This window comes from Rhincodon typus, chromosome 6, assembly GCF_021869965.1.
Source record: "Rhincodon typus isolate 14 chromosome 6, sRhiTyp1.1, whole genome shotgun sequence".
Classification (NCBI taxonomy): domain Eukaryota; kingdom Metazoa; phylum Chordata; class Chondrichthyes; order Orectolobiformes; family Rhincodontidae; genus Rhincodon; species Rhincodon typus.
In genome coordinates this window covers 30,920,379-30,944,614 of record NC_063337.1, presented here as the reverse complement: position 1 = coordinate 30,944,614, position 24,236 = coordinate 30,920,379, and the positions used below count along the sequence as shown (strand labels likewise).

Genomic DNA, 24,236 nt, shown 5'->3' with positions numbered 1-24,236 from the left:
CTTTGCCTCCTCAGTAGTCGATGGCATGCTTCAGTCAATTTGATTCACTCCATGTGATATCAAGAAACCGTTAGAGCACTGGACACAGTAAAGTCTCTGGTCCTGAAAACATGCCAGCAATAGTACTGAAGTCCTGTGTCACAGAACCTGCCCTTCCCCTAGCCAAACTGTTTCAGTATAGTTAAAACACTGGTATCTACCCAACAGTGTGAAAAATTGTCCACGTATGTTCTGTATACGAAAAGCAGGACAAATGCAACCCAGCTAATTACAGCCCCACCAGTCTACACTTGATCATCAGTAAAGTGCTGGAAGGTGTCATTAGCAGTGCTATCAAGCAGCATTTGCTCAGTGATGCCCGGTTTATGTTGCACCAGGATCTCTCAGCTCCTGACCTCATTATAGCTTTGGTTCAAACATGGACAAAAGAGCTGAATTCCTGCAGTCATTTGAGAGTAACAGCCCCTGACACCGAGGCCACATTTGACTGAGTGTGACATCAAGGAGCTCGAACAAAACTGGAATCAATGGGTGTTGGAGATAGACTGTTCACTGGTTAGAGTCATACCTGGCTCGTAGGAAGTCAGCCTTGGTTGTTGGAGGTCAGTCATCTCAGCACCAGGACATCTCTACATGAGTTCCTCAAGGTAGTGTCCTGAGTCCAATCATCTTCAGCTGCTTCATCAATATTCCTTCATCCCTCATAAGCTCAGAAGTGGAATGTTCATCGACGATTGCACAATGTTCAGCACCATTCAGCACCCTTCAGATATTAAAGCAGTCTACGATGAAATGCAGCAGATCTGGACAATATCCAAGCTTGGGCAGACAAGTGGCAAGTAACGTTTGCGCCACACAAATGCCAGGCAATGACCATTTCCAATAACAGACAATCTAATCATTGTCCTTTGACATTCAATAGTGTTACCATCAGTGAATTCTCCACTATCGACTTCCATTGACCAGAAACTCAGCTGGACTCACCATATGAATACAGTGGCTACAAGAGCAGGCCAGGGGCTAGGAATATTGTGATGAGTAACTCACCTTCTGACACCCCATAGGCTGTCCACCATCTATAAGGCACAAGTCAGGAGAATGGTGGAATACTCTCCACTTGCCTGAAGAAACTTGACACCAACCAGGACAAAGCAGACCGCTTGATTGACACCACATCCACATACATCCACACCCTCTACTCCCGACACTCAGTAGCAGGAGTGTGTGCTACCTACAAAATGCACTGCAAAAATTCACCAAAGATTTTTAGACAGCATCTTCCAAACACATAATCACTTTCTTCTAGAAGGACAAGGGTAGCAGATATTTGTGAACACCACAATGTGCAAGTTTCCTTCCGAGCCACTGACCGTCCTGATTTTGAATTACAGCAAACCTTTTAGTAACCGGCACCCATGGGACCAGCAGTCTGCCGATTGATCAAATATTCCAGATAATCAAGAGATCCACGTAATCAATGTAAATACACACACTAAGTAATAGAAATGTAATGCAGGGGGTTTACACACCACTGTTATACTTTATTTACTGCATAAATCACTTAAATAATAATGCAACTTTGCCTTAAATTCGTTTGTCAGCAGAGAGCCTTCTCACCCACAACTGACTACTCAGACATTGCGGTTACTGAGGAGAAATTGACTCGAAATTGAATCAGTTGTTAATATTTCATGGGGCCATTTGATTGAGCAACAAGTATATTTACATTGAGGTAAACAAATTAAAAAAAACTACAATAATTGAACAGAATAATACAGTAAATTTTGTGGTATTTGAGATATGTAATTTTCCAGAAATGACACTACTCACCATAATGGACCAGACAGTATAAATTCCAAGCAGAGTAGAATAACATCGCTTCATTGGAGGCTCCACTGATGATGTCACCTAGCATGGTGACGAAACATCTGAACGAGAACAAGCCAGTTCGGCAAGCAAGTCAACAACCTCACCCACAACTCGAGCTACAGATATTTGCCAAAACTTTAAACATTTTAAATAATACTCAGTTCTTCTATTCTTCCTGCCTAAGTAGATAATGTCACATCTTCCTACATATATTTACTTGCTAAGCTTTATTCCACACACTTAACCTGTCAATGTCCCTGTGTACTCCTTGTGTCATCCTCACTACTTGCCTTCCCAAATACTTTTGTGTAATCCACAAACCCAGTGATAGTACATTCATTTCTGTCATTCAAGTCATTAATATAAATTATAAATAGTTGTGTCTCAGCACAGATTCCAGTTACAGGTTGAAATCCTGAAAATACCCCTGTTTTCTCTCCAGCTGAGAATAACAACCAGGAAATTATTTTTTAATCAACCTGTTTAAAATGTTATAACACACGTCAGGCCAGTTTAGAGTTGAACCTGGACCTTCTGGCCCAGAATTAAGGACACTACCACTGCACCACAAGAGCCCTTTCATGTGGAATCTATGAATTTACAATGGGACTGGGTTGGATTCAGGTAAGTGGGAATCTTAGAGGCCAAGAACTTTAGATATTTGTATTCTATGTTCCTTTCGATAAGATTTCACATTTCACTCTCGATAGATCTTCAATTTTGAGTTGATAACTGCAGATTTCTGTCCCAGTTGATAGTTTCCAAAAGAGAATTTTAATTAGCATTTTAGGTACTCCCATGCTTGTTAGACTAGTAGGTCACTTTTTGGCATTTGATCATTTTGTTGATATTATTAACTAGCAGGTTCTTGATGAACTAACATGCACAGAGAGCCTATCCCAATGTTGTCATTAACTTCCCTGCTGGGGATTGTATCCTGAGAAACCAGGCCATATTCGAAAATGGGGTAAGGAATTTCAAGTGTATTTTAAGTAGAGAAGTTCACTGCCAACATAGAGGCAGTAACAGTGGCAATAAAATAGGAATTGAGTGTTGTAATTGGTTCATCATGGAAAGTTCACATTCAGTGTGGCATGTAATCAATAGAGCAAATCAACTGTCAAATAATGCTGAAAAATTACATAGTGAACACTGATAAGGCGCATCCAATATGTCCTATCTTTTTTGAAAGATTGTGTATGCACAAACTGAGGGTTTAAAGAAGAGCAGCATGGATGATTGCAGCACATCAGCTTCTAAGTTGTAAAGGGAGACTTTTGGAAGTGATCCTATTTTCATCTAAACAAAAAGGAAAGACTTCAAACCACAAGCGTAACTTAGATATCTCGGAATTGCAAATACAGAAATAAAGAGTTCAAATGAGAATAGAGGTTACTTGTAAAATCGCATATTGTGTAAGAACATATTTTCTAAAAGTAGTGAAATATAGACAGATCATTCTAGGTGCATTCTATGTTGAAAGTTTTGATATCAGTCCGGAATCTCAATACCCATAGTCATCAACCAGTATTCATTCACGTATTTTAGAATATTAAAGTATATCTGGCAATAATTATTTCACACATGTAAAGTAACAATTTACCAAATGTAACATAAGTATCTCAAAATACCATTTAGTTGCTGCAGATCAGTTTTTTGTTTTACCCAGTAGAAATTCCAATTTTGATAGTGGAGTTTTGAAGTGACATTTTTGGCTTTTACTCCAATCAAACTGAGGAATGAAAAATTTCAAAAAGACAACTGAGACACCAATTAGGAGCATTCTGGATTCAGCAAAACAATTATTTATTTGTTTATTGGGCCACCTTATGGTGAAACATCAAGCAGTATCGAGTTTAATGTAGTGGTATTGCACAGGTTCTCTTAAAGTAGCCAGAAATAATTAATTAAATTAATTTTGTGCATAAATTTAATATCTTATCAGATTTGCTGCTGCACAGTTTGTAATGGCATCACTAATTAAGAACTACTGTAAACAGTACTGTGTTAAAACTGGATCAGCTTTTCTTATTGGTGTGGTCTAAAGGATACATATCCACTTGTGGAACTTCCCTGCTGTTTCTTGCATAGTTCAGATGGATCATTTATTTCCATACGAGCATGCAGATGGGTTCTCAGTTTAACATCTGCATTGATAAAATGGTCCATTTAATAGTGCTGCATTCTCTAAATGCTGCATTGAAGTGTTAGCCTAGAGCATGTTCTTAATTCTTGGAAAATTCTGGGAAAGCCACAACATCTCTACAATGGAAGCAAGAGTCCTCACTAAGGCAAACTAATATTTACATTTGATTTAATTTAGATTTTGCAGAATGCTGAAGTGAAAAGTTTGCAGTTGTTTTACAATTTGTTAAGAATCTTCACAATAATTTTATGTGTCATTTTACAGGGAAAACTAGTAGAGACGGGCAACATCTTTTTTGCTGTAAAAACCTGCAAAAAATTCCATCAGGAAAGAAGTAAGTATCTGCTGATATGCAGTGTATTTGCGAGATAACATTTTCAAATTCTGTGGTACCAAAAACTAATTCATCTATAGCATGTGCTTTTGCTGTAGTGGAATTGTACAATAGACTGCTTAGAGATAGTAAGAACTGCCGATGCTGGAGTCAGAGATAACACAGTGTGGAGCTGGAGGAACACAGCAGGCCAGGCAGCATCAGAGGAGCAGGAAAGCTGACGTTTCGGGTCGGGACCCTTCTTCAGAAATGGGGGAGGGGTAGGGGGCTCTGAAATAAATAGAGAGAGGAGGGGTGGGGCTGGAGAAGGTAGGTGGGATGGTGATAGTGAGTGCAGGTAGGCAATGGTGGGGATTGGTCAGTGAGGTGGGAGGAGCGGATAGGTGGGAGAGAAGAAGGACAGGTCAAGAAGGCCGGGATGAGAGGTCAGTGGGATGGTGATAGGAGAGTGCAGGTAGGCAATGGTGAGGGTTGGTCATTGAGGTGGGAGGAGGCCCGGGATGGACATGTCATCCAGGGAGTGGGAAGGGGGGAGTTGAAGTGGTTCGCAACTGGAAGGTGTTGTCATTTGTCACGAACCGAGCGCAGGTGCTCTACAAAGCGGTCTCTGAGCCTCCGCTTGGTCTCACCGATGTAGAGGAAGCCACATCGGGAGCATCCTGGGCCTCCTCCAGTGTCATAACGACGCCACCCGGAAACTGGAGGAGCAGCACCTCCTTTGCTGCCGGCAGCCCAATGGTCTCAATGTGGACTTTACTAGCTTCAAAATCTCCCCACCCCCGACCTCGTCCCACGACCAGCCCTCCCTCTCATCCCCGCCTCCTTGACCTGTTCGTCTTCTCTTCCACCTATCCACTCCTCCCACCTCACTGATCAACCCCCACCATTGCCTACCTGCACTTACCTATTGAACTCACCTAACTCACCTATTACCAAAGTGTTTTACAGTCAATGAAGTCATTTCAAAGTGTAGTCACTGATATAATGTGACTGGTAAATGCACACATTGCTTCAAAATGTTCCCCTTTACCTCGAAGGAACTGAAGGCAGGCAGCTTTGAGTATGTGACTGAGTGCGGTGTTAGCTGTCAGCATGCTGGCTCCTGTAACTGTTGCAATGGAGATGGAGAAATTAGGAGAATGAGTCCTTACAAGAAGTAAAATGTATAGCAGTGTGGTCGAGGTAGCTGTGTGGGAGTCCATGGATCATGCAAATTTGAAGAAAAGTTAGAGATGGACACATCTTGAATAAGTGTCTTCTACCCCATTGTTGGTCCTAATGTCCTAAGAATCTGAAGTCTTCCCACCAGCATTGTACCTCAAGTAACACATTGCTCCTCCACATCACCCTGCTTCAACTCTCACTAGCATGTGGCAGTTGGAGTAATCCTCACATTACTATCTTTGTGATCCTACTATTAATTTCCTCCCTAGATTCTCAATGCGTGTCTCCTCAATTTTTTTGTGCTGGTATGTGCTCCAGATTCTGCCTCCCTTTCTGCTGCAAAATATTCTACATCCTCAGCGTGATGTCCGCTACTCTGGCACCAGGTAGATAACACACCTCTGAATTCTTACAATCCCTACAGTGTGGAAACAGGCCAACACCGACTCTCCGAAGAGCATTCCACTCAGACTCACTACCCTACCCTATAAGCCTGTATTTCCCCTGGCCAGCACAGACACTATGGGCAATTTTGCATGGCCAAGCCACCTAACCTGTCCACCTTTGGACTGTGGGAGGAAACCAAAGCACCCACAGATAACCCAGACAGACACAGGGAGAATGTGCAAACTCCACGCAGATAGTAACCCAGGGCTCGAATTGAACCCAGGTCCCTGGCGCTGTGAGGCAGCAGTGCTAACCATTCAGCCACTGTGCCACCTTCTGGGACTCTCAATGACATTTTCATAAATGTCTGTCTGCCCCTCTAACTGAACCTTCTATCAAACGGCATTTCTGCACTTTGCTGCTCCCCCTCAGACATTGTCTTGCCCATTGATACCTTGGCCTAGAGCAGCTCTTGGAAGCATCCTGCTGTCATTGGCAGGACAGTTTATATGCTTAGATTGTTGTGGATTCATTACAAACCTGTCCCAGCTAGATTTACCTGCTTTTAGTGAGGCAGCTGGGATTCAGCAGCAGTCAGGACTCAGAACAGCTCAATGGAAACAGGGAATCTTAGGTGAGAAAATGCTGCTTGAAATGGTGCCAGTGAGACTGTGCATGGCCAAAGAATCCTTTCCTTTTGCACGACCATTCACTGATTTTATAAACGCACCAACAACCCACCTGGTCACAGTTCCAGACAGCTTCCCTCTGAAATGTGAGAAATTTCCATTTTGGCAACTTTTGTTCTAAAAATCTAAAAGCAGTATCCACAGCAATAGTGTTCAGTTAAGATCAAACTGTGACTAGCTTGCATTCGCACCATATATCTCCACCATTAATTGGGCAGCCGACACATCTCTAGGATTATTAAAGCAACAACCCTTTGGAAAAACCCAACATGTCAACGACCAGAGTAAGTTGGCAACCTGAAATTAAGTTAAGTTAAGTTAAGTCTTTCTGCTTCACAAGAAAGAATCCCAACCCAGGTGTTCAACGTTGTTCTTTCTCAGGCCCACTCACTCTAACAAAACAGTATGACAAAGAGATGACAAAACAACAATGATGGAAGAGCTAGAAAACAAAAAGTGATTAATGAAGCAGTTAAGACAGGAAGAAGTAAAGGAGATGGAATAGTGTGAATTGAAGATTTAAAAAATACAAAACAGTTCTGGATTTAGATATATCTAGCTATAATTTTGTATGATTCCACAGCAACCTATTCACATGACTCATGGATCGGGCCCATTGTTTGAAAAGGTTAGATCAATTAGATTGTGTCTTACCAGTTTAATTAGTTTGATCACAGTTTTGTGAAAATTGTTTGATGTTTGTTCTGGAGTAGAGGGAAAACACTATCTTATATATTTTTGTTAACTCGATACAATTTTAAATCTGCTTTCTGCATTCAATTTTAGTAGACACTCAGACTGTCTCAAAATATCAAAATTGGGATAACCTTTTGAATGCTTTCGTATGAAGAATGACTATATAGGATTATCTTATTGATGCACATTTGATACTTGACCTATATGATACCGTGAATATGTTTGAACTGATCACCAAGAAAGTCTTGGAAGTTTTGTAGAGTGTACAGTGGCAATTGAACCAGCAGGTAGTTTGTTTCTCAATTCTCATTTGGAATCTTGTCGCAGTATGGAGGCTGAACTATAAAATTGACTAAATTTTACTGCTTTCTGGAGCCTTAACCAGATGATAGGTGTAGATCATTTTGTTTTTGGGTATATATTCAACTTTTCCTTACAGCGTTTCTGAACATTCAATTCTATTATCTTGCAGTACCAATTGTAAAGAAAACTTGGGAAAAACAAGCAGCTCTAATCGAATACTACAGTGATTACGCAGATAGCTCCATTCCAACCCACTATTTAGGAATACCAAATACTGAAAGAGGTAAGTTCTTGAACAGATAATTATGTTACTAATGAACAGCAGACCTTTTGAATTTGTCATCAGTATTTTAAGTATACGGCAAATATTTTCACCTTACGGTTCTTTTCCATTTGTTAGCAAGCTTTAAAATAACCCTACATGATGGCCCCTATTTTTCCACAATACTGAACAAGTACTTTTATTTATTGGACTACTTCATTATCTATAATTGCTAGGTTGTGCATATCTCAGTCATAAGTGATTCAATGAGTTTTGAACAGAAGCTCTTTTTGATACATTAAATAGAATATATAAGAACATGTTCAATAACTCAAATTTGAAAACAAATTTTATTTTGCCAGAGGCTAACATATTGTGTACAAAATTAAGAACTTAATGTGCTAATCCAAGCTGCACCACCCAAGAATGTTGAGTGTTACATTGTAGCACTAAATCCTTTTTTTATATTAAAAATACTCTGGAGGTCATGTTATCTTCCATTGAATTTTTCTACAATAAAACTATTTTGCCAGACAGTACTATATAGATATTGTTCTAAACCTATTCGGTTAGAGATGAAGGGTGCAATCCCTTCTCAGGCCTACCAATATGGGCTATGGTGGGAAGTTTGGGTTTGTCGCATGAGGTGGCAAGCAAGGCCTTTCTTGATGTCAATACCGAGACATGTTCCAACCAAATCTCCGATATCATGACGAGATTTTCACCATCCAGCAGTGAGACACCTATTAATAGGGATTATTGTTCATGATCACGCTCATTACTATATAATCTCACCACATTATGAGCAGGTTCCCATTCTTCCAACTGCTGGATAGAAACTGGATGCCAAGAATTCCCAACATGAACCTGGTGACTCCAGCTTGCCGCATTCTCCCCAGGATCCTCTTCTTGGGCACCCGGTACCAACCTTTCAGGGCACGCCCCATGGACACTGGCCACATACACCTCATTTTTACCTTCTTTGGCATCCAACAAGGACCATCCTGTCTGCACCATCAAGGGACAGTATACTTCTGCACTTTGCTGCTGCACTTCAGAGCGCAAAGGTGCTTTTTATTAAAAGGCTGCTGCAATAACACTTTGCGTACAGGGACAGGCACCTAGCTCATGGACTGAACCAACAAACATCTCAAGGCTGCTGCCTTAATACCTACTCACTTTGCACTCACCTGGATGCTCAGAGAACCCTTATTTTACCTTGCCCTCTTGCATTTTCTCACCTCAGCCAGCTCTTAAAGACTGTCAGTATTTCTGTTCTGCCTTGCTGTTAAATGCGTGCAGGAAATTAGACGGCTTGTCACGTTTGCCATCAGTAAAGGGGGTGGACATGTTGCTGTACAGCACATTCCTATATCAGTCTTACGCCTACAGGATGTACCATATACCTATAAACCAAACATACTGCATATGCGTCAACTGAGTTGCCATGTCTCGAGGTCTGAGGGGAGTAGTCCTCAGTCAAGGCAGGGAGACACCCCTTTGTCAGCGATTCCTGACACAGTAAGTCAAGGCAGCTTCCAATATCAGTTCAAGGGCTTAGTTGCAGTTAGGTGGCTGATCAGGGTTAGGGGGTCTGTACCTCTGCAATCCTGGGAGTGGATCACAATCAATGACTCTAATGCAAACAGTATGGGAAGCTGTAATGATATCCTTCCAGGGATCGATTCACTAAAAGTCAAAGATGGGAAGATGGGTGTTATCTGGGGTCGTGGTGATGGGAGGGAAGCTGAGGAATTCAGTTCTTGGAATTAAATGAGCGATTCACCAGGAGTATAAAAATGGAACAATGCCTTCACATGGATAACTCCAGTTCAAAGTTTTAAAATTTACTGTAAAAATTAAAGCAAGATTAAAAGGAGCGTGGCAGCGTGGCTTCAGAACTAAAAAAAAAACGATGGTGGGGAAGAGCTTTTCATAGCAGAGGCAGTAAGCATACAGTGATATTCCCCAGGGACCAGTATTAAGACTGCACACTTTTTTTATATGTTAATATTTGCTTGGGTAAGCAAGGAATAATTTTAAAGTTTGCAGATGTTACAAAATTCGAATATGTATGTACAAGCAGGGAAGTAATTGGGTAGATACAGGAGAAAAGCAGAGAGACCATGACCGGAGCTCATAGTTTAAGGATACAGGGTAAACCATTTAGGACTGAGATGAGGTGAACTTTCTTCACCCAGAGATTGGTGAGCCAATGGAAATTGCTATCACAGAAAGCAGTTGAGGCCAAATATTATATGATTTCAAGGTGTTGGATATGGCAGAAATAGGCTGTGAGTTAGGTGATCAGTCATGAGCAAAGTGAATGGCAGAGCAGGGTTGGAGGGCTGAATGGCCTACTCCTGCACCTATTTTCTATGTTTCTCTGGATCAGTTTATCAGGGTAGATGTGAATGTAGAATTAAAAACACAAAAATAACAGTTATGATCTTATTGAACGGCAAAACAGGCTCAAGGAGCTGAATGGTCTCTTTCTGCTCCTAATTCCAGTTCACATGGTGAACGGGGAAGACAAATGGCAGATTAAATTTAAAATGTGAATTGATCAATTTTGCTGGGAAAAAAGTGAAGAAAGACAACATAAATTTTGTGGTACAATTTTAAAGAGGAAGTAGAGACAAAGAGACCATATGTACACAAATTTTTGAATACAGCAGGATAAGTTGAAAAGGCTGTATAAAAGCACATAGGATTTTTAACTTTATTAATAGAAACTTTGAAGGAAAAATGCAAGGCAGTTGTGCTAAACCCTTATAAAATGGTGGTTAGGTCTCATTTGGAGTATTGTCGTTAATTTAAGTTACAATGCTTTAAGAAAGACTTCAAAACCTTAGAGAGGGTGCAGAGGAGATTTTCAAGAATCGTAACCTGGTGAAAGTGGAGAAGCTGCGGTTCTTCTTCCTAGAACACTGCAGACTTAGAGGAAATTTGATGGAGATCAACAAAATCATGCATTGATTAATAGATAAGTAGTGAGAAACAGAATACGGTAGCAAAAGACTCAATCCATAGAGGGCACAGATTAAGGTGATTCACAGATATACCAGAGGAGAGATAATGACATTTTGTCCTGCAGAGCAAGTTTTGTGATCTGGAATACACACTGCAAAGGTGTTTGAAACAGATCCCATAGCAACTTTCGAAAGGAAGTTTGGTGAACACTTGAAGGGAGAATGGGGGAAAGATCAGGGAAGTAGCACTAGCTGGATAACACTTTCAAAGAGTTTGAAAGACTTTGGCATGTTGGGTTGAATGGTCTCAGTCTGTGACATATTGTTCTCCGAATCTATTTGGATGGAAAGAATCCATTGATACATTTTGTGATGTAACTATAGTTTAACTGAATAGTGTGGGTAAACAAGTATTTTGGTAATCAACATTTTTGATGTGGTTGAACACTTGCAGGAAAATACATGCCTTTGAAGATCTCAGGATACTTTCTTAATTTTCTCGTTTCTCTTAGTCAACTAGATATCACAGGCTAAAGTATGAAATAGCTTAAAGGAATTTGCATTCACATAGCATCTAATCTTGTCTTCAAAACATTTCAAAGTGCTTCACACACACTTTTAAACTGCTTCTAGGGTGATATCACTGTTATTATGCAGGTAAGCACACTGACCATACACAGCAAGATCCAACAGCACGGGGTATCATCTTTTCTTTGTTAATGCTGATTGATGGAGAAACACAGTTAAGAACAATGGCTCTTCAAATATTGTTCTGCATCCTCACAAGGTTAGGGCTGTAGAATGGGCTTTCAACAAAATTGATGTGGGGGAAGAGTTCAGGAGAGTGGAGCTGTAGGCCTACAAAACAAATGTGGTGACATTGCAAGGCAGCTATCTAGGTAATGATTCCCAGAATAGGACAGAAAAGCATGGAGCGTATAAGCATTAAAAAATAGCAAATAGGGTCAAAGGAAGAAAAATGGTGTAGGGGTGACCTGTACCTGTCCATACTAAGTGACCCATACCTGCTTTACACCGAAGAGGCCCATCTTTGAAAGATACAAAATGGCCAACAGGGGTTAAAACAAAATGGGACAGCCTGCTCCAACATTTAAGTGAAACACAATGGTAACTTTGAACAAGTCTACACCAAGGTTAGCAGAAGAGCCTCACCACCAACCATTTGAAACAGTTTTGATAAGAGAATGCGTAAGAACAGACAAATGATTAATTCCAGCCTTATTAATGAAAGGATGATTGTGCCAATAAATGAAAAACGTCAGGTGCAGGTCTCAACCCATGAACTAGCTAAGATTACCTCCCTAAACAGCTGCAAAGACAACAGCTAAAGGTATTTTGTAGTAATTAGCGTCCTACCTACAGTATTAAGAAATAGGCTTTAATTAAAGATTATTCAGATAATCATAGAAGTAGACTTAACATATAACCAAAGTATAATACAAGCATTGGGGAAACGTGTTTAAACCTATATATGAAAGTTAATTAGTCTTAGGAAATGCCTTATCTTATGCCCTGAGCAAGATAGATTGTTCACAACTCATTAATTACAAAGTGCTAACAACAGAAGTATCTATACAACTTTACATTTTATAATTAACTTTATAGTAGAAATTAACCTTTACAGCAATTAGTTAAAACTCTTTTGTATTTTTTCAGATATAATTGGGACAGTGAGAATGGCTGAATTTGATAAAAGAAAACACATGTAGTACAATGAATCGTAGACTTCACGCAGTCCTTAGAGATAAGAAGCCTGAGACAGATCCAAAGAGGTGTAGCCAGTAACTTTGGAATGCTAGTGAATAGGATGCATAGAAAGATCCCAAGGCCTAGAGATTACAATATCTGGTACATGCCATAAGACCATGGGAACCTGTGGCTGTCCATAGGAATGCCCATCATTGATTAGGTTCCCATGGGATTGAGTGTATGAATTAAGAGGGAAGGACAGTGACTACACTGTATTTGATAATTGTGACAGAAAATTATAAAATGCTGCATTTTCACTGTAAAGATCAGAGTGTGTCATTGATCCCCTTCCGACCTGAGCCAAAGATTAAGGGAAAAATTGCTTTCTTACGTTGAGGCCAGATTCAGGGAAGGTCCTTTGGCCCTCTCCGTGCATCAACCGGTTTCTGCTTGAATACTTGCCTGAAACCTGCCTGCCTCCTGAGCTTTTGTACCCAGTTGGGTGGTGTGCTCCTACAAATGGTAAGAAGGCAAAATTAATAGCTTTTTACTTAAATGTGCATATTATTCAGAACAAAATAAATGAATTAACAGCCACAAATAGGAGCTAATGAATGTGATCTTATAGGCATTACAGAGACATAGTTACAAGGCGATCAAAAGTGGAAACTATATAATCAGGGGTATGTGACTTTTCAGAAGGACAGACAGGAAGGAACGAATGTTGGGATAGTTTTGTTAGTATGAGCTGGAATAAATAAAATAACGAAAAAGATCTTGGATCAGATAATGTTCAACCCATTGGGTGAAGTTAAGAAATAACACTGGGTGAGAAAACACTGGTGAGTGTAGTCTATAGGCTCCCTAACAGTAGATTTACAATAGGAGAATAATTCAGGGGATAATGAGGCCATGTAGGTAAGGCAGTGCATTAATCATTGGTGACTTTAAATTCATGTAGATTTGGACAATCAAATTGGAAGAGGAGGAATTCATAGAATGGAACAGTTGCCTAGAAGAGTATGCTGTGTATTCAACCAGAGATCAGTTTTTGATTTCATAATTCATAATAAGGCTGGTGTAATGAATGATCTCAGTAGATAATCCCCTTGGGAAACATGACCATAACCTGATAGAATTAATCATTTGAGACTGAGAAATTTGGGTCAGAAGCAAATGTGCCCAACCTAAATGAGAGTGATCACACAGGTTAGGGAAGACTTGGCTGGAGTGGCCTGGGAAAGGCATTTAGCAAAAAATATGAGATAACAAGGTGTAGAGCTGGATGACCACAGCAGGCCAAGCAGCATCAGAGGAGCAGGAAAGTTGACGTTTCGGGTCGAGACCCTTCTTCAGAAAATGAAGCAAAAAATATGGTTGAAGCGCAATGGCAGATATATTAAGAAAATAGTTTGACTTGTAGTATATGTGTCCTAGTGAGGAAGAAGGATTCTAGGAAGAGGATAAACCAACCATGGTTGACCAAGGAAGTTGAAGATAGTATCAAATTGAAAGAAAAACATACAATGTAGCTAAGATTAGTGGTAAACCAGAGGATTGGGAAAGTTTTAAAAGCTAATAGAGGATGACCAAAAATACAGATAAGAGGGAGAGAATAAACTATAAGGATAAACCAGCAAGTAATATAAAAATGGACAGTAAGAGTTTCTTTAAATATATGAAAAGAAAGACAAGAGCTAAAATGAACATATGCTACTGGGGAAACAGTAATGGCGATCCAGGAAGTCACAGATTCATAGAGAATCAGTGAATTACAGAATTGTTGTGATATGGAAGGAGAACATTCTTGCCTGCACCAGTTCTGTTACCTAGTGCCAATTTCTTGCCTTAACCCCGTATCTGTGCTCATCATTTCTACTCAAATAGTCATCCAATGCATTCTTGAATACCTCAATTGAACTTGCCTCCACCACATTTTCAGGCAACGCATTCCATCCCTAACTACTAGCTGTATCAAAAAGATTCTTCTTACACCGGCCTTTCTTTGTTTGCACATCAGTTTACAACTATGCCCTCTCATTTTCTTTTCTCTTCCCAGTGGGGACAGCTTCTCCCTATCTATTCCATCCAGCCTACTCACGATTTTTGAGGCCTGTATCAAATCTCTCAGCATTCTTCTCTCCAACGAGAACAGTCCCAACTTCTTCAATCTGTCTTCATAACTAAAATTTCTAATTCTTGTAAATGTTCTTGTAAATTGCTTCTGCACTCTTTCCAGTGCATTCACATCTTTCCTTAATGTGGCTCCCACAAATTACACAGTACTTCAGCTGAAGTCTAACAGCATCTTGTGCAAGTTCGATATCACCTACCTGCTTCTTGTACTCAACGCCCCTATTATTAAGCTGAGAACACTGTATGCTTTAATAACCGTTCCCCACCTGACCTGCCTCCTTCAATACTCTGTGCACCCTCTTTAGAATTATAATTCCTATTTTAGATTGTCTGTCAATATTCTTGCAACCAAAGTGCATCACCTCATCTGCTACATATCTGCCCACTTCTCCTTTTGGAGTTCTGCACCAACCTCCTCACAGTTTACAATTCTTCCAAGTTTAATGTCATTTACAAACTTTGAAATTATCCCCTCCACGCCAAAATCCAGATCATTAATATAAATCAGGAAAACCAAAGGTCCGGTACCAACCTCTGGAGTACTACAAACCTCCCTGTAGCCCAAAAAACATCCGTTTGACCACTACTGTCTGAGATGGCAGAGAAGTTGTATAAATGCTTTGCATCAATCTTCACGGTGGAAGAGGATTAGAAAACTGTCAATGTAACACTCTTATTTAGAAAGGGAAGGAGATAAAAAGTTAGTTTAACAGCTTCATTTGGAAAATCTTTGTATCTATAATAAGGAATGTAACAGCAGAACATTTAGAAGTAGAACATGTAATCAAGTAGAGTCAGCATCAAGAGAGAATTGGCTACAAATAGAACACAGAGCTGGGATAAAGAGAACATATTCAGGCGGCAACCTGTAACTAGTGCACTGCCACAGATCAATTGAGTCCATCATTATTTACAATATATGTTAAAGACTTGGATGAGAAAAGTAAATGTCCTATTGCCAAGTTTGCCAGATGACACAAAATAGGTAGAGATAACACCAAAATTGGAGGTGTAGTGGACAGCGAAGAAGGTCACCTCAGAAAACAACAGGGTCTTGATCAGATGGGCCAGTGGGCCGAGAAGTGGTAGATGGAGTTTAATTTCGATGAATGTGAGGTGCTGCATTTTGGAAAGGCAAATCAGGGCAGGACTTATATACTTAACGGTAATGTCCTGGGGAATGTTGCTGAGCAAAGAGACCTTGGAGTTCACGCTCATTGTTCCTTGAAAGTGGAGTCACAGGTAGATGGGATAGTGAAGAAGGTGTTTGGTATGCTTGCCTTTATTGGTCAGTGCATTGAGGATAGGAGTTGGGAGGTCATGTTGTGGCCATGCAGGACAATGGTTGGGCCACTATTGGAATACTGCGTACAACTCTGGTCTCCCTGCTACAGGAAGGATGTTCTGAAACTTGAAAGAGTTCAGAAAAGATTTACAAGGATGTTGCCAGGGTTGGAACTATAGGGACAGGCTGAATAGACTGGTGCTAGTTTCCCTGGAGCTATAGGGATAGGCTGAATAGACGGGTGCTATTTTCCCTGGAGCATTGGAGGCTGAGCGTAGACCTTATAGAAGTTTCTAAAATCATGAGGGGCATGGATAGAGTAAGTAGGATTTTGGTGTGGACGGGACAATTTCAAAGTTAGTAAATGACATTAAACTTGGAAGAATTGTAAACTGTGAGGAGGTTGGTGTGGAACACTGAAAGGAGATTGACACATTGGAGAAATGGGCGGATATGTAGCGGATGAGGTGATGCACTTTGTCTTTCAATATTCTTGCAACCATTCTAAAATAGGAATTACAATTCTAAAGAGGGAGCGCAGAGTATTGAAGGTGGCAGGTCAGGTGGGGAACAATTATTAAACAGTTCTCAGCTTTGGGGTGGGGGAGACCAAAACTGGAGGGTATAGGTTTAAGGTGAGAGGGGAATAATTTTAAAGGGATCTAAGAGGCAACTTTGTCACGCAGGGGGTGGTGCATTAATGGAATGAACTGCCAGAGGGAGTGGTGCAGGCTGGTACAATAACAACATTTAAACAGCATCTGGATGGGTATATGAATAGGAAGGGTTTAGAGCCATATGGGCTAATGCTGGCAAATGAAACTAGATTTATTTACAATGTCTGGTTGGCATGGACGAGGTGGACTGAAGGGACTGTTTCCATGCTGTATATCTCTATGACTCTATGATAATTAATGAGGCTGACATGAAAGTCTACTGAGGGATATAGACAGGTTAAATGAGTCGACAAGAACCTGGCAATTGGAATATAATTTGGGAAAAGGTGAGGCTAAGCATTTTAGCACAAGAAGTAGAAGAGCTGAATATTATTTAAATGGAGGATGACTGCAGAAAGCTGCAGGATATAGTGATTTGGAGCTGTCATTCATGGATCACAGACAGCATACAAGTTTAGGAGGTAGTGGGGAAGACAAATGGAATGTTGGCCTTGCAAATGAATTTAAAAACAGGAATACCTTGCGCAAACTGGACAAAGCACTAATCAGACCACAACTGGAATGTTGTGAATGAAGTTTTGGGCCCTTTATCTAAGGAAACTTAAACTAGCATTGGAGGCAGTCCAGAGAATATTCACTTGACTGGTCACAGGTATAGAGGGATTTTTAAAAAAATTTATTCATTTTTTGGGATGTGGGCGTCACTGGCTGGGCCAGCATTTATTACCCATCCCTAGTTGCCCTTGAGAAGGTGGTGCTGAGCTGCCTTCTTAAACCGCTGCAGTCCACCTGCTGTGAGTTGACCCACAGTGCCAACAGGGAGTGAATTCCAGGATTTTAACCCAGCGACAATGAAGGAACGACGATATATTTCCAAGTCAGGATGGTGAGAGTCTTGGAGAGGAATTTGAAGATGCTGGTGTTCCCATGTATCTGCAGCTCTTGTCCTTCTAGATGGAAGGGGCTGTCTGAAGATCTTTAGTGAATTTGTGAAGTACATCTTGTAGGTAGTACATACTGCTGATACTGAGCGTTGCTGATAGATGAAGTGGATGCTTGTGGATGTAGTGCCAATCAAGCGGGCTGCTTTGTCCTGGATGGTGTCAAGCTTCTTGAGGTTGTTGGGGCTGCACTCATCCAGGCAAGTGAGGAATGGATTGCATCACACTCATGACTTGTGCCTTGTAGATGGTGGACAGGCTTAGGGGAGGCAGGAGGTGAGTTACTCGCCACATATTCCTAGCCTCTGACCTGCTCTTGTAGCCACTGTGTTTATGTGGTGAGTCTACGTGAGTTTCTGGTCAATGATAACGCCCAGGATGTTGATAATGGGGGATTTAGTGATGGTAATACTGTTGAATGTCAAGGGGCGGTGGTTAGATTGTCTCTTATTGGTGATGGCCATAGTCTGGCATTTGTGTGGCACAAATGTTAGGTGTCATTTGTCAGCTCAAGCCTGGATGTTGTCCAGATCTTGTTGCATTTGAACATGGACTGCTTCAGTATTTGAGGAGTCGCGAATGGTGCTGAACATTTTGCAATCATTGGTGAACATCCCCACTTCTAACCTTATGATGGAGGGAAGGTCATTGATGAAGAAGCTATAGATGGTTGGGTGTAGGATACTAGGTATGATTCCAGCCACCAGAGAGTTAACCCCCTGATACCCATTGATTCCAGTTTTGCTAGGGTTTTTTGATGCCACATTCAGTCGAATGCAGCCTTGATGTCAAGGGCAGTCACTCTCACTTCATCTCTGGAATTCAGCTCTTTTGTCCATGTTTGAACCAAGGCTGTAATGAGGTCAGGAGCTGAGTGGCCTTGGTGGAATCTAAACTGGGCATCACTAAGAAGGTTATTGATGAGCAGGCACTGCTTAATAGCAGTTGATGACTCCTTCCATCACTTTACTGATGATCAAGAGTAGGCTGTTGGGGCAGTAATTGGCCGCATTGGATTTGTTCTGCTTTTAATGTACAGGACATACCTGGGCAATTTTCGACATTGTCGGATAGGTACCAGTATTGTAACTGTACTGTAACAGCTTGGCTAGGGGGAGCAGCAAGTCTTCAGTACTATTGCCAGAATGTTGTCAGGGCCCATAGCCTTTACAGTATCCAGTGTCTCCAACCATTTCTTGATATTGCGTGGAGTGAATCCAGTTGGCTGAAGACTGGTATCTGTAATGCTGGGGACCACTGGAGGAGGATTTTTGTATGAGAAAAGGTTGTGCAGGTTCAATTTAAACACATGGAGTTGAGAAAATTGCGAGGAGACCTTATTCAAACACAGAAAGTTCTTGGGAGTCTTGACAGGGTAGATACAGAGAGATTTTTTCCCCTTTTGGGAGTGTCTAGGACTAATCTCAGAGTGTGGAGGATTTTTTTTCTCTCTAAGGGTGGAGTTATTCACTGCAGAGGACTGTCAAAACTGGATCATTGAATGTTTTCAAGGCTGAGATATTTTTGGTATTTCATCAGTAAGGGAATTAAGGGCCATGGGGAATGGGAAATAAACAGGATTTTCAAATCAGCCATGATGTCCTTGAATGCCACACCATACCTGATTTCCAAATGGCCTACTACTGCTCCTAATATCCCATCCAAAAATGGTACTTCTGAAAATCTCCCACAATACTGTGCTGCAGTATCAAGCTTGATTATGTATTGGAATAAGACATGAATCTGTCACCACCTTGTTTAGAGGTGAGTTTGTTCCCAGCTGAGCCAAGCTTTCAAATATTTGTGGGATGTGGAATGCTTGATGTGTTATCTTGAGCTCCACTGTCATATTCTTCTGCTGTTTTAGTTGTCTAGGTCTGCTTCTGTTCTTATCTACATTGCACTTGTTCTCCAATGGCCTACTTTCATTTCCCTCCCTACGTTTTGTGGTTTGTTCAAGTGATGGCCAGCCATGGATCAGAGGATAGTGATGTATTTGCTGCAGCTTGTTAGGAAGTTCATGGAGAAGGATTAGAGTTTTTGTCATATGGTTAGATACTGGAGAGAATGTTAGTTTGATGATGGTGGTAGAGATCATATTGGATGAGGTGAAATTTATTAATCAACCGTTGAAACTGACATTTGCTCCTGTTAAGATGTTGACCTAAGCTGGGGTTACCTTTTTCCTATGCACAGTTTAAGATCCACATGGTTAATTGTACCCAGGTGTTCATTGACAATTGTGCATATAGATCCTGTCAGATTTTCAGATAGAGACAGACCTCTTTCCAGTTTCATAATGTTTCTGTCCTGTCTCTTTGAGAGAAAGCTTAGAAAGCAAAGGTTATGGATGCTAAAAAAATGTCCATTGCTGGTTTCTGTGAGCAAGTAGCATTGATTATTATGCTTTATGGTTTACATTGTACAGTAAATGAGCTAAATACTAGGGCCTTTATTGGATATTGCAGGTGATGTATCAGTATCCAATTCACAGATGTGTGGTTGTATAGTGCCTTGAGCAATTTGCCAAGCAGAAAGAACACACTTTAATGAAGCTAAATAAGGATTTTCATTGATCCATTTCACAACTGAACTGGTACACTTTGTTCTAAACAGTGCAACTTAAAGGTCCAGAATTTGCTGAAATTTATGCAGATTTTGCCATTGGCAACTAATGGTGTAATTTGTGGTGGAACTCATTTTCCTAAGTCAGAATGTATAAATACAACACCAAGCAAGGAGAACTTCAGCCCATGCCATCTTTAGCTCCTTCCTCGTTGTATTGAGGTTATGAAAGTTAGTTCAATTAAATTAAATGAGCAGTTATGCATATTATGTATTTAGAAATTTATAAAGTAGCTTTACTAACCTCTGACCATTTTTATTCACTCATGGGATGTGGGTGGCCCTGGTTAAGCCAGCATTTACTGCCCATCCCTAATTGCCCTTGAGAAGATGGTGGCGAACTGCCTTCTTGAACTGCTGCAGTCCATTTGCTGTAGGTAGATGCACAATGTCATTAGGGAGGGAGTTTCAGGATTTTGACTCAGTGATATTGAAGGAAGAACAATATATTTCCAAGTCAGGATGGTGAGTCAAGCTTGGAGATAAACTTACAGGGGGTGATCTTCCCATGCATCTACTGCCAATGTCTGTCTAAATGGAAGTAGTTGTGAGGTTGGAAGGTGCTGTCTAAGGAGTGTTGGTGAATTTCTGCAGTGCGTCTCGTGGATCATACATTCTGCTACTATTGAACATTGATGATGGACAAACTAGATTTTTGTGAATGTGGTGCTAGTAAAGCGGCTGCTTTGTCCTGAATGGCGTCAAGCTTCTTAAGTGTAGTTGGAGCTGCACCCATCTGGGCAAGTGAGGAGTATTCCATTGCTCTCCTAACTTGTGCCTTGTAGATGGTGAAGAGGCTTTGAGAAATCAAGAGGTGAGTCAGTTGCCAAAGAATTCCTACTATTTTGTCCAAGCGCCAATTGTATTGTGTTTTTACATGGTTTCTCATTGTAAGGCCTGGTGAATTTTGTCAATACATATTATCAAACCCACCTCATTAAGCATCTACCCCACCCACTGATATCCCTTTTGTCAGATTCTAGCTTTCTCGCACCTTGTGCTGTTTCTGCAACAATGTGCCAATGCCACAAGATCCTGGAATTGGCAGGCATTCTGGCGGCAGCACCATCTTTGAAAGCCCAACATGCATCCGGTCAAGTGCAGACAGTCTGGTTCCTGATATTTGCCCCTGACATGGCAAACTGTGGAGGTTTGGCACCCAGCTTTGTGGGCATGGCCCTGGAGGTCCTGCTGGGTGGAGTGGCACAGAAGCATTCTCATTCACCCTAAGACCAACAGAGGAAACCATGCTACAGACTGTGCCAGCCTTATCTGAGCTTGTCATTTGGCTCAGTGCGGTTTCGGGAGCCCGAATTAATGTAATAAGAAAATCACTAACCTTCTCCAATCCACCACATAATTGCTGCCATCTCATTGATACCTCCCGTTCACTCTATCTCTGCAACCGTACCCACCTTCAATCAAAGCTCATTCACTGCCACTCTGTGTTGCCTGCAACATTTTCCTCACACCACTAAATCTTCACACCTTCTACACTGCCTGCTCACTCGCTTGGGACACATCTGCTCTGCAACAAAACCAAAAGCGACACCAGAGATAGTAAGAACTGCAGATGCTGGAGTCAGAGATAACATAGTGTAGAGCTGGAGGAACACAGCAGGCCAGGCAGCATCAGAGGAGCAGGTAAGTTGACGTTTTGGGTTTCAGATTTCTGAAGAAGGGTCCCGACCAGAAGTGTCAACTTTCATGCTCCACTGATGCTGCCTGGCCTGCTGTGTTCCTCCAGATCCACACTGTTATCTCAAAAGCTATGCCACCAACTTTCATCTCCTTTAATACCTGCCTTTCTCTCTCTCATTCCAGGAGGAAAACAGCCCACAATAGGGCAGAAAGAGTAAAAGTGAGCAATGGGCTGTCTGACATTTGGCTGCTCACCCATTATGTGGAGAGCATCCTGACTCTGACAGCCATGTGTAGCTGACTGACTATATCCAAGCCCCTAGACTAGTATCGGCTGACATACTCTGCCAGGACCCCCTAAACGAAGGCTATCTCCCCTCACTTGACTGAGGACTGCTGACAAACTGGCTTTATGTCTGCCTTAAATGGCAAGGCAATACAACAGGATTGTGAGCCTCATATTTCTGGCTGAGGAAAGTGCCAAAGGACAAGGCAATGCAAGGCAGGGCTACTGTGAGCATCCAGGTAGCTTAGATTAAGTGCATACTAAGGCTTAAAGTGAAAAGGCCAGACATGTGGTCTGGCCCAGTCCATGAGATGGTGCATGTCCCTAAGTGCTCAGTGTCCTTGCTGCGACATTCCAATGATGGTGGCTGCTGCTGCTGCTGCTACAACCTGAGGTGCAGCTTTGAAGTGTAGAAATATCCTGTGAGTGTATTGAAGATGTGCCATGAGGGTAGCACATGTTGAATGCCCATGTCAATGGACGTAGGTTATGTGAGACCCTTACCCATGGAGCATGTCCTTAGATTCTGGTACCCGATGTGCAGCATGGAGGTTCTTTGGACCAAGTGGCAAGCTGAAGTTGCCAGGTACCTGCTCTGAATTCTATTTGGAGAATTCTCGATGCCTTGCTTGTTCGGCACATTTGGTATGATAGGAAGCTGATTGTTAACCAGATGATAAAACAAAGAACTGCAGATGCTGGAGATCTGAAATAAAAGCAGAAATTGCCGGCTAAACTCAGCAGGTCTGGCACATCTATGCAGAGAAAGCAGAGTTAATGTTGCAAGTCCAATGACTTCTCATAAGAACTCGAAGTCCTGAATTGCATTCAGTTCCAGAAGAGAATTAATGAGGTGAGTCGTAACGTCAATAAGGCATTTAATTGGTTATAATCCCCTTAATTGGCAAGTCACCAGTGCCTGGTGAGAAATTAGCGTCGCTGCTGAGCAGATTCAAAGAGAAGCTGCTGATGCCCCCTTGTTAGTGGCACCATGCTCCCATCCCTAACCACACCGATCTGGCAGGAATGTTGCCCTGGTTTCCAGTGGATTCCATTAATTAACATTTAAGGACCTTAATTGCTGGCAGTCTGCCGGCCTCCAGTGGACTTTCTTGCTTAGCACTTGATCACTGAGATGGCAAGAAGGGTGCAAGTATCGCTGCAAAAATCAACTTACCCAATTATTTCCCCTTCCCACCTCCAGGGTGTAGAAAATTGGGCCTGTGCATCTCCTTAACCAATCAGATTGAAGAATCCTTACTGCAGCATGCAAGGTGATAAATATGGTACAGTGGTAGTATCCCTACCTTTGGGCCAGGAGATCTGGGTTCAAGTCCCACCTGCTTCAAAGGTGTGTAATGACATTTCTGAACACATTGATTAAAATTATTTATAAATTGACTGATCTCTGAAAAAGACAAGTGGATGCTGTCTGCTAGTTGTAATGATTTTGGCAAGCAGCCAGCACTTTTCACATTATGCAATAAGTTGACACAGCAGCATGGAACACATAGTATACTAGTTAAAGTTAGCCTGCAGCAATGGTTATGTAGAGGTGGGTTCTACAAAGTGTGGGACACTAAGCACAAGTATGCTAATCCAAGTGAAAGGCAGGACAAGAAGAAACGCCAGCTCACTGGAGGGGGACTGTCTGCAGGGGACTCAGACAAGAAAATTGATGCAACAGGTTGATTAGTGCACATGCCAAAATTATTGTCAAACTGGGCAGCCTGCCATGAAGCCTGTATGCAGTATCAAGGAGCATGGATGGCTTTGCTTCATCTCAGAGCCGATCTCTTCCAGCACAGAGCATGTGGCCAATTTCATCAACAAACCTACGGTCATACAGCACAGAACAGACTCTTCGGCCTGTCAAGTCTACACTGACCTATCTACACTAGTTGCACGTTCCAGCACTCGGCCCATAGCCTTGAACATTACACTTCACATGCTCATCCAAGTACTTTTCAAAGGTTATGAGGTACCTGCCTCAACTATCTTCCTAGGCAGTGCATTTCAGGTTCTCAGCAGCCTGAAGGTGAAAATGTTTTTCCTCAAATCCCCCCTAAACCCCCTGCCTTTAACTTTAAAATTATGCCTACTTGTTATTGAC

At 41.5% G+C, this 24,236-nt stretch overlaps 1 protein-coding gene across 1 annotated transcript in view; it reads left to right on the top strand.

Moving 5' to 3' along the window:
- b3glcta (beta 3-glucosyltransferase a) overlaps positions 1–24,236 on the top strand; it is a 156,399-nt gene that overhangs the window by 98,393 nt on the left and 33,770 nt on the right. Inside the window, exons 10-11 of the mRNA XM_020529584.2 lie at positions 4,280–4,349; positions 7,758–7,871. Coding sequence (XP_020385173.1) covers positions 4,280–4,349; positions 7,758–7,871 — 184 coding nt within the window. The remainder of the gene's footprint in view (positions 1–4,279; positions 4,350–7,757; positions 7,872–24,236) is intronic.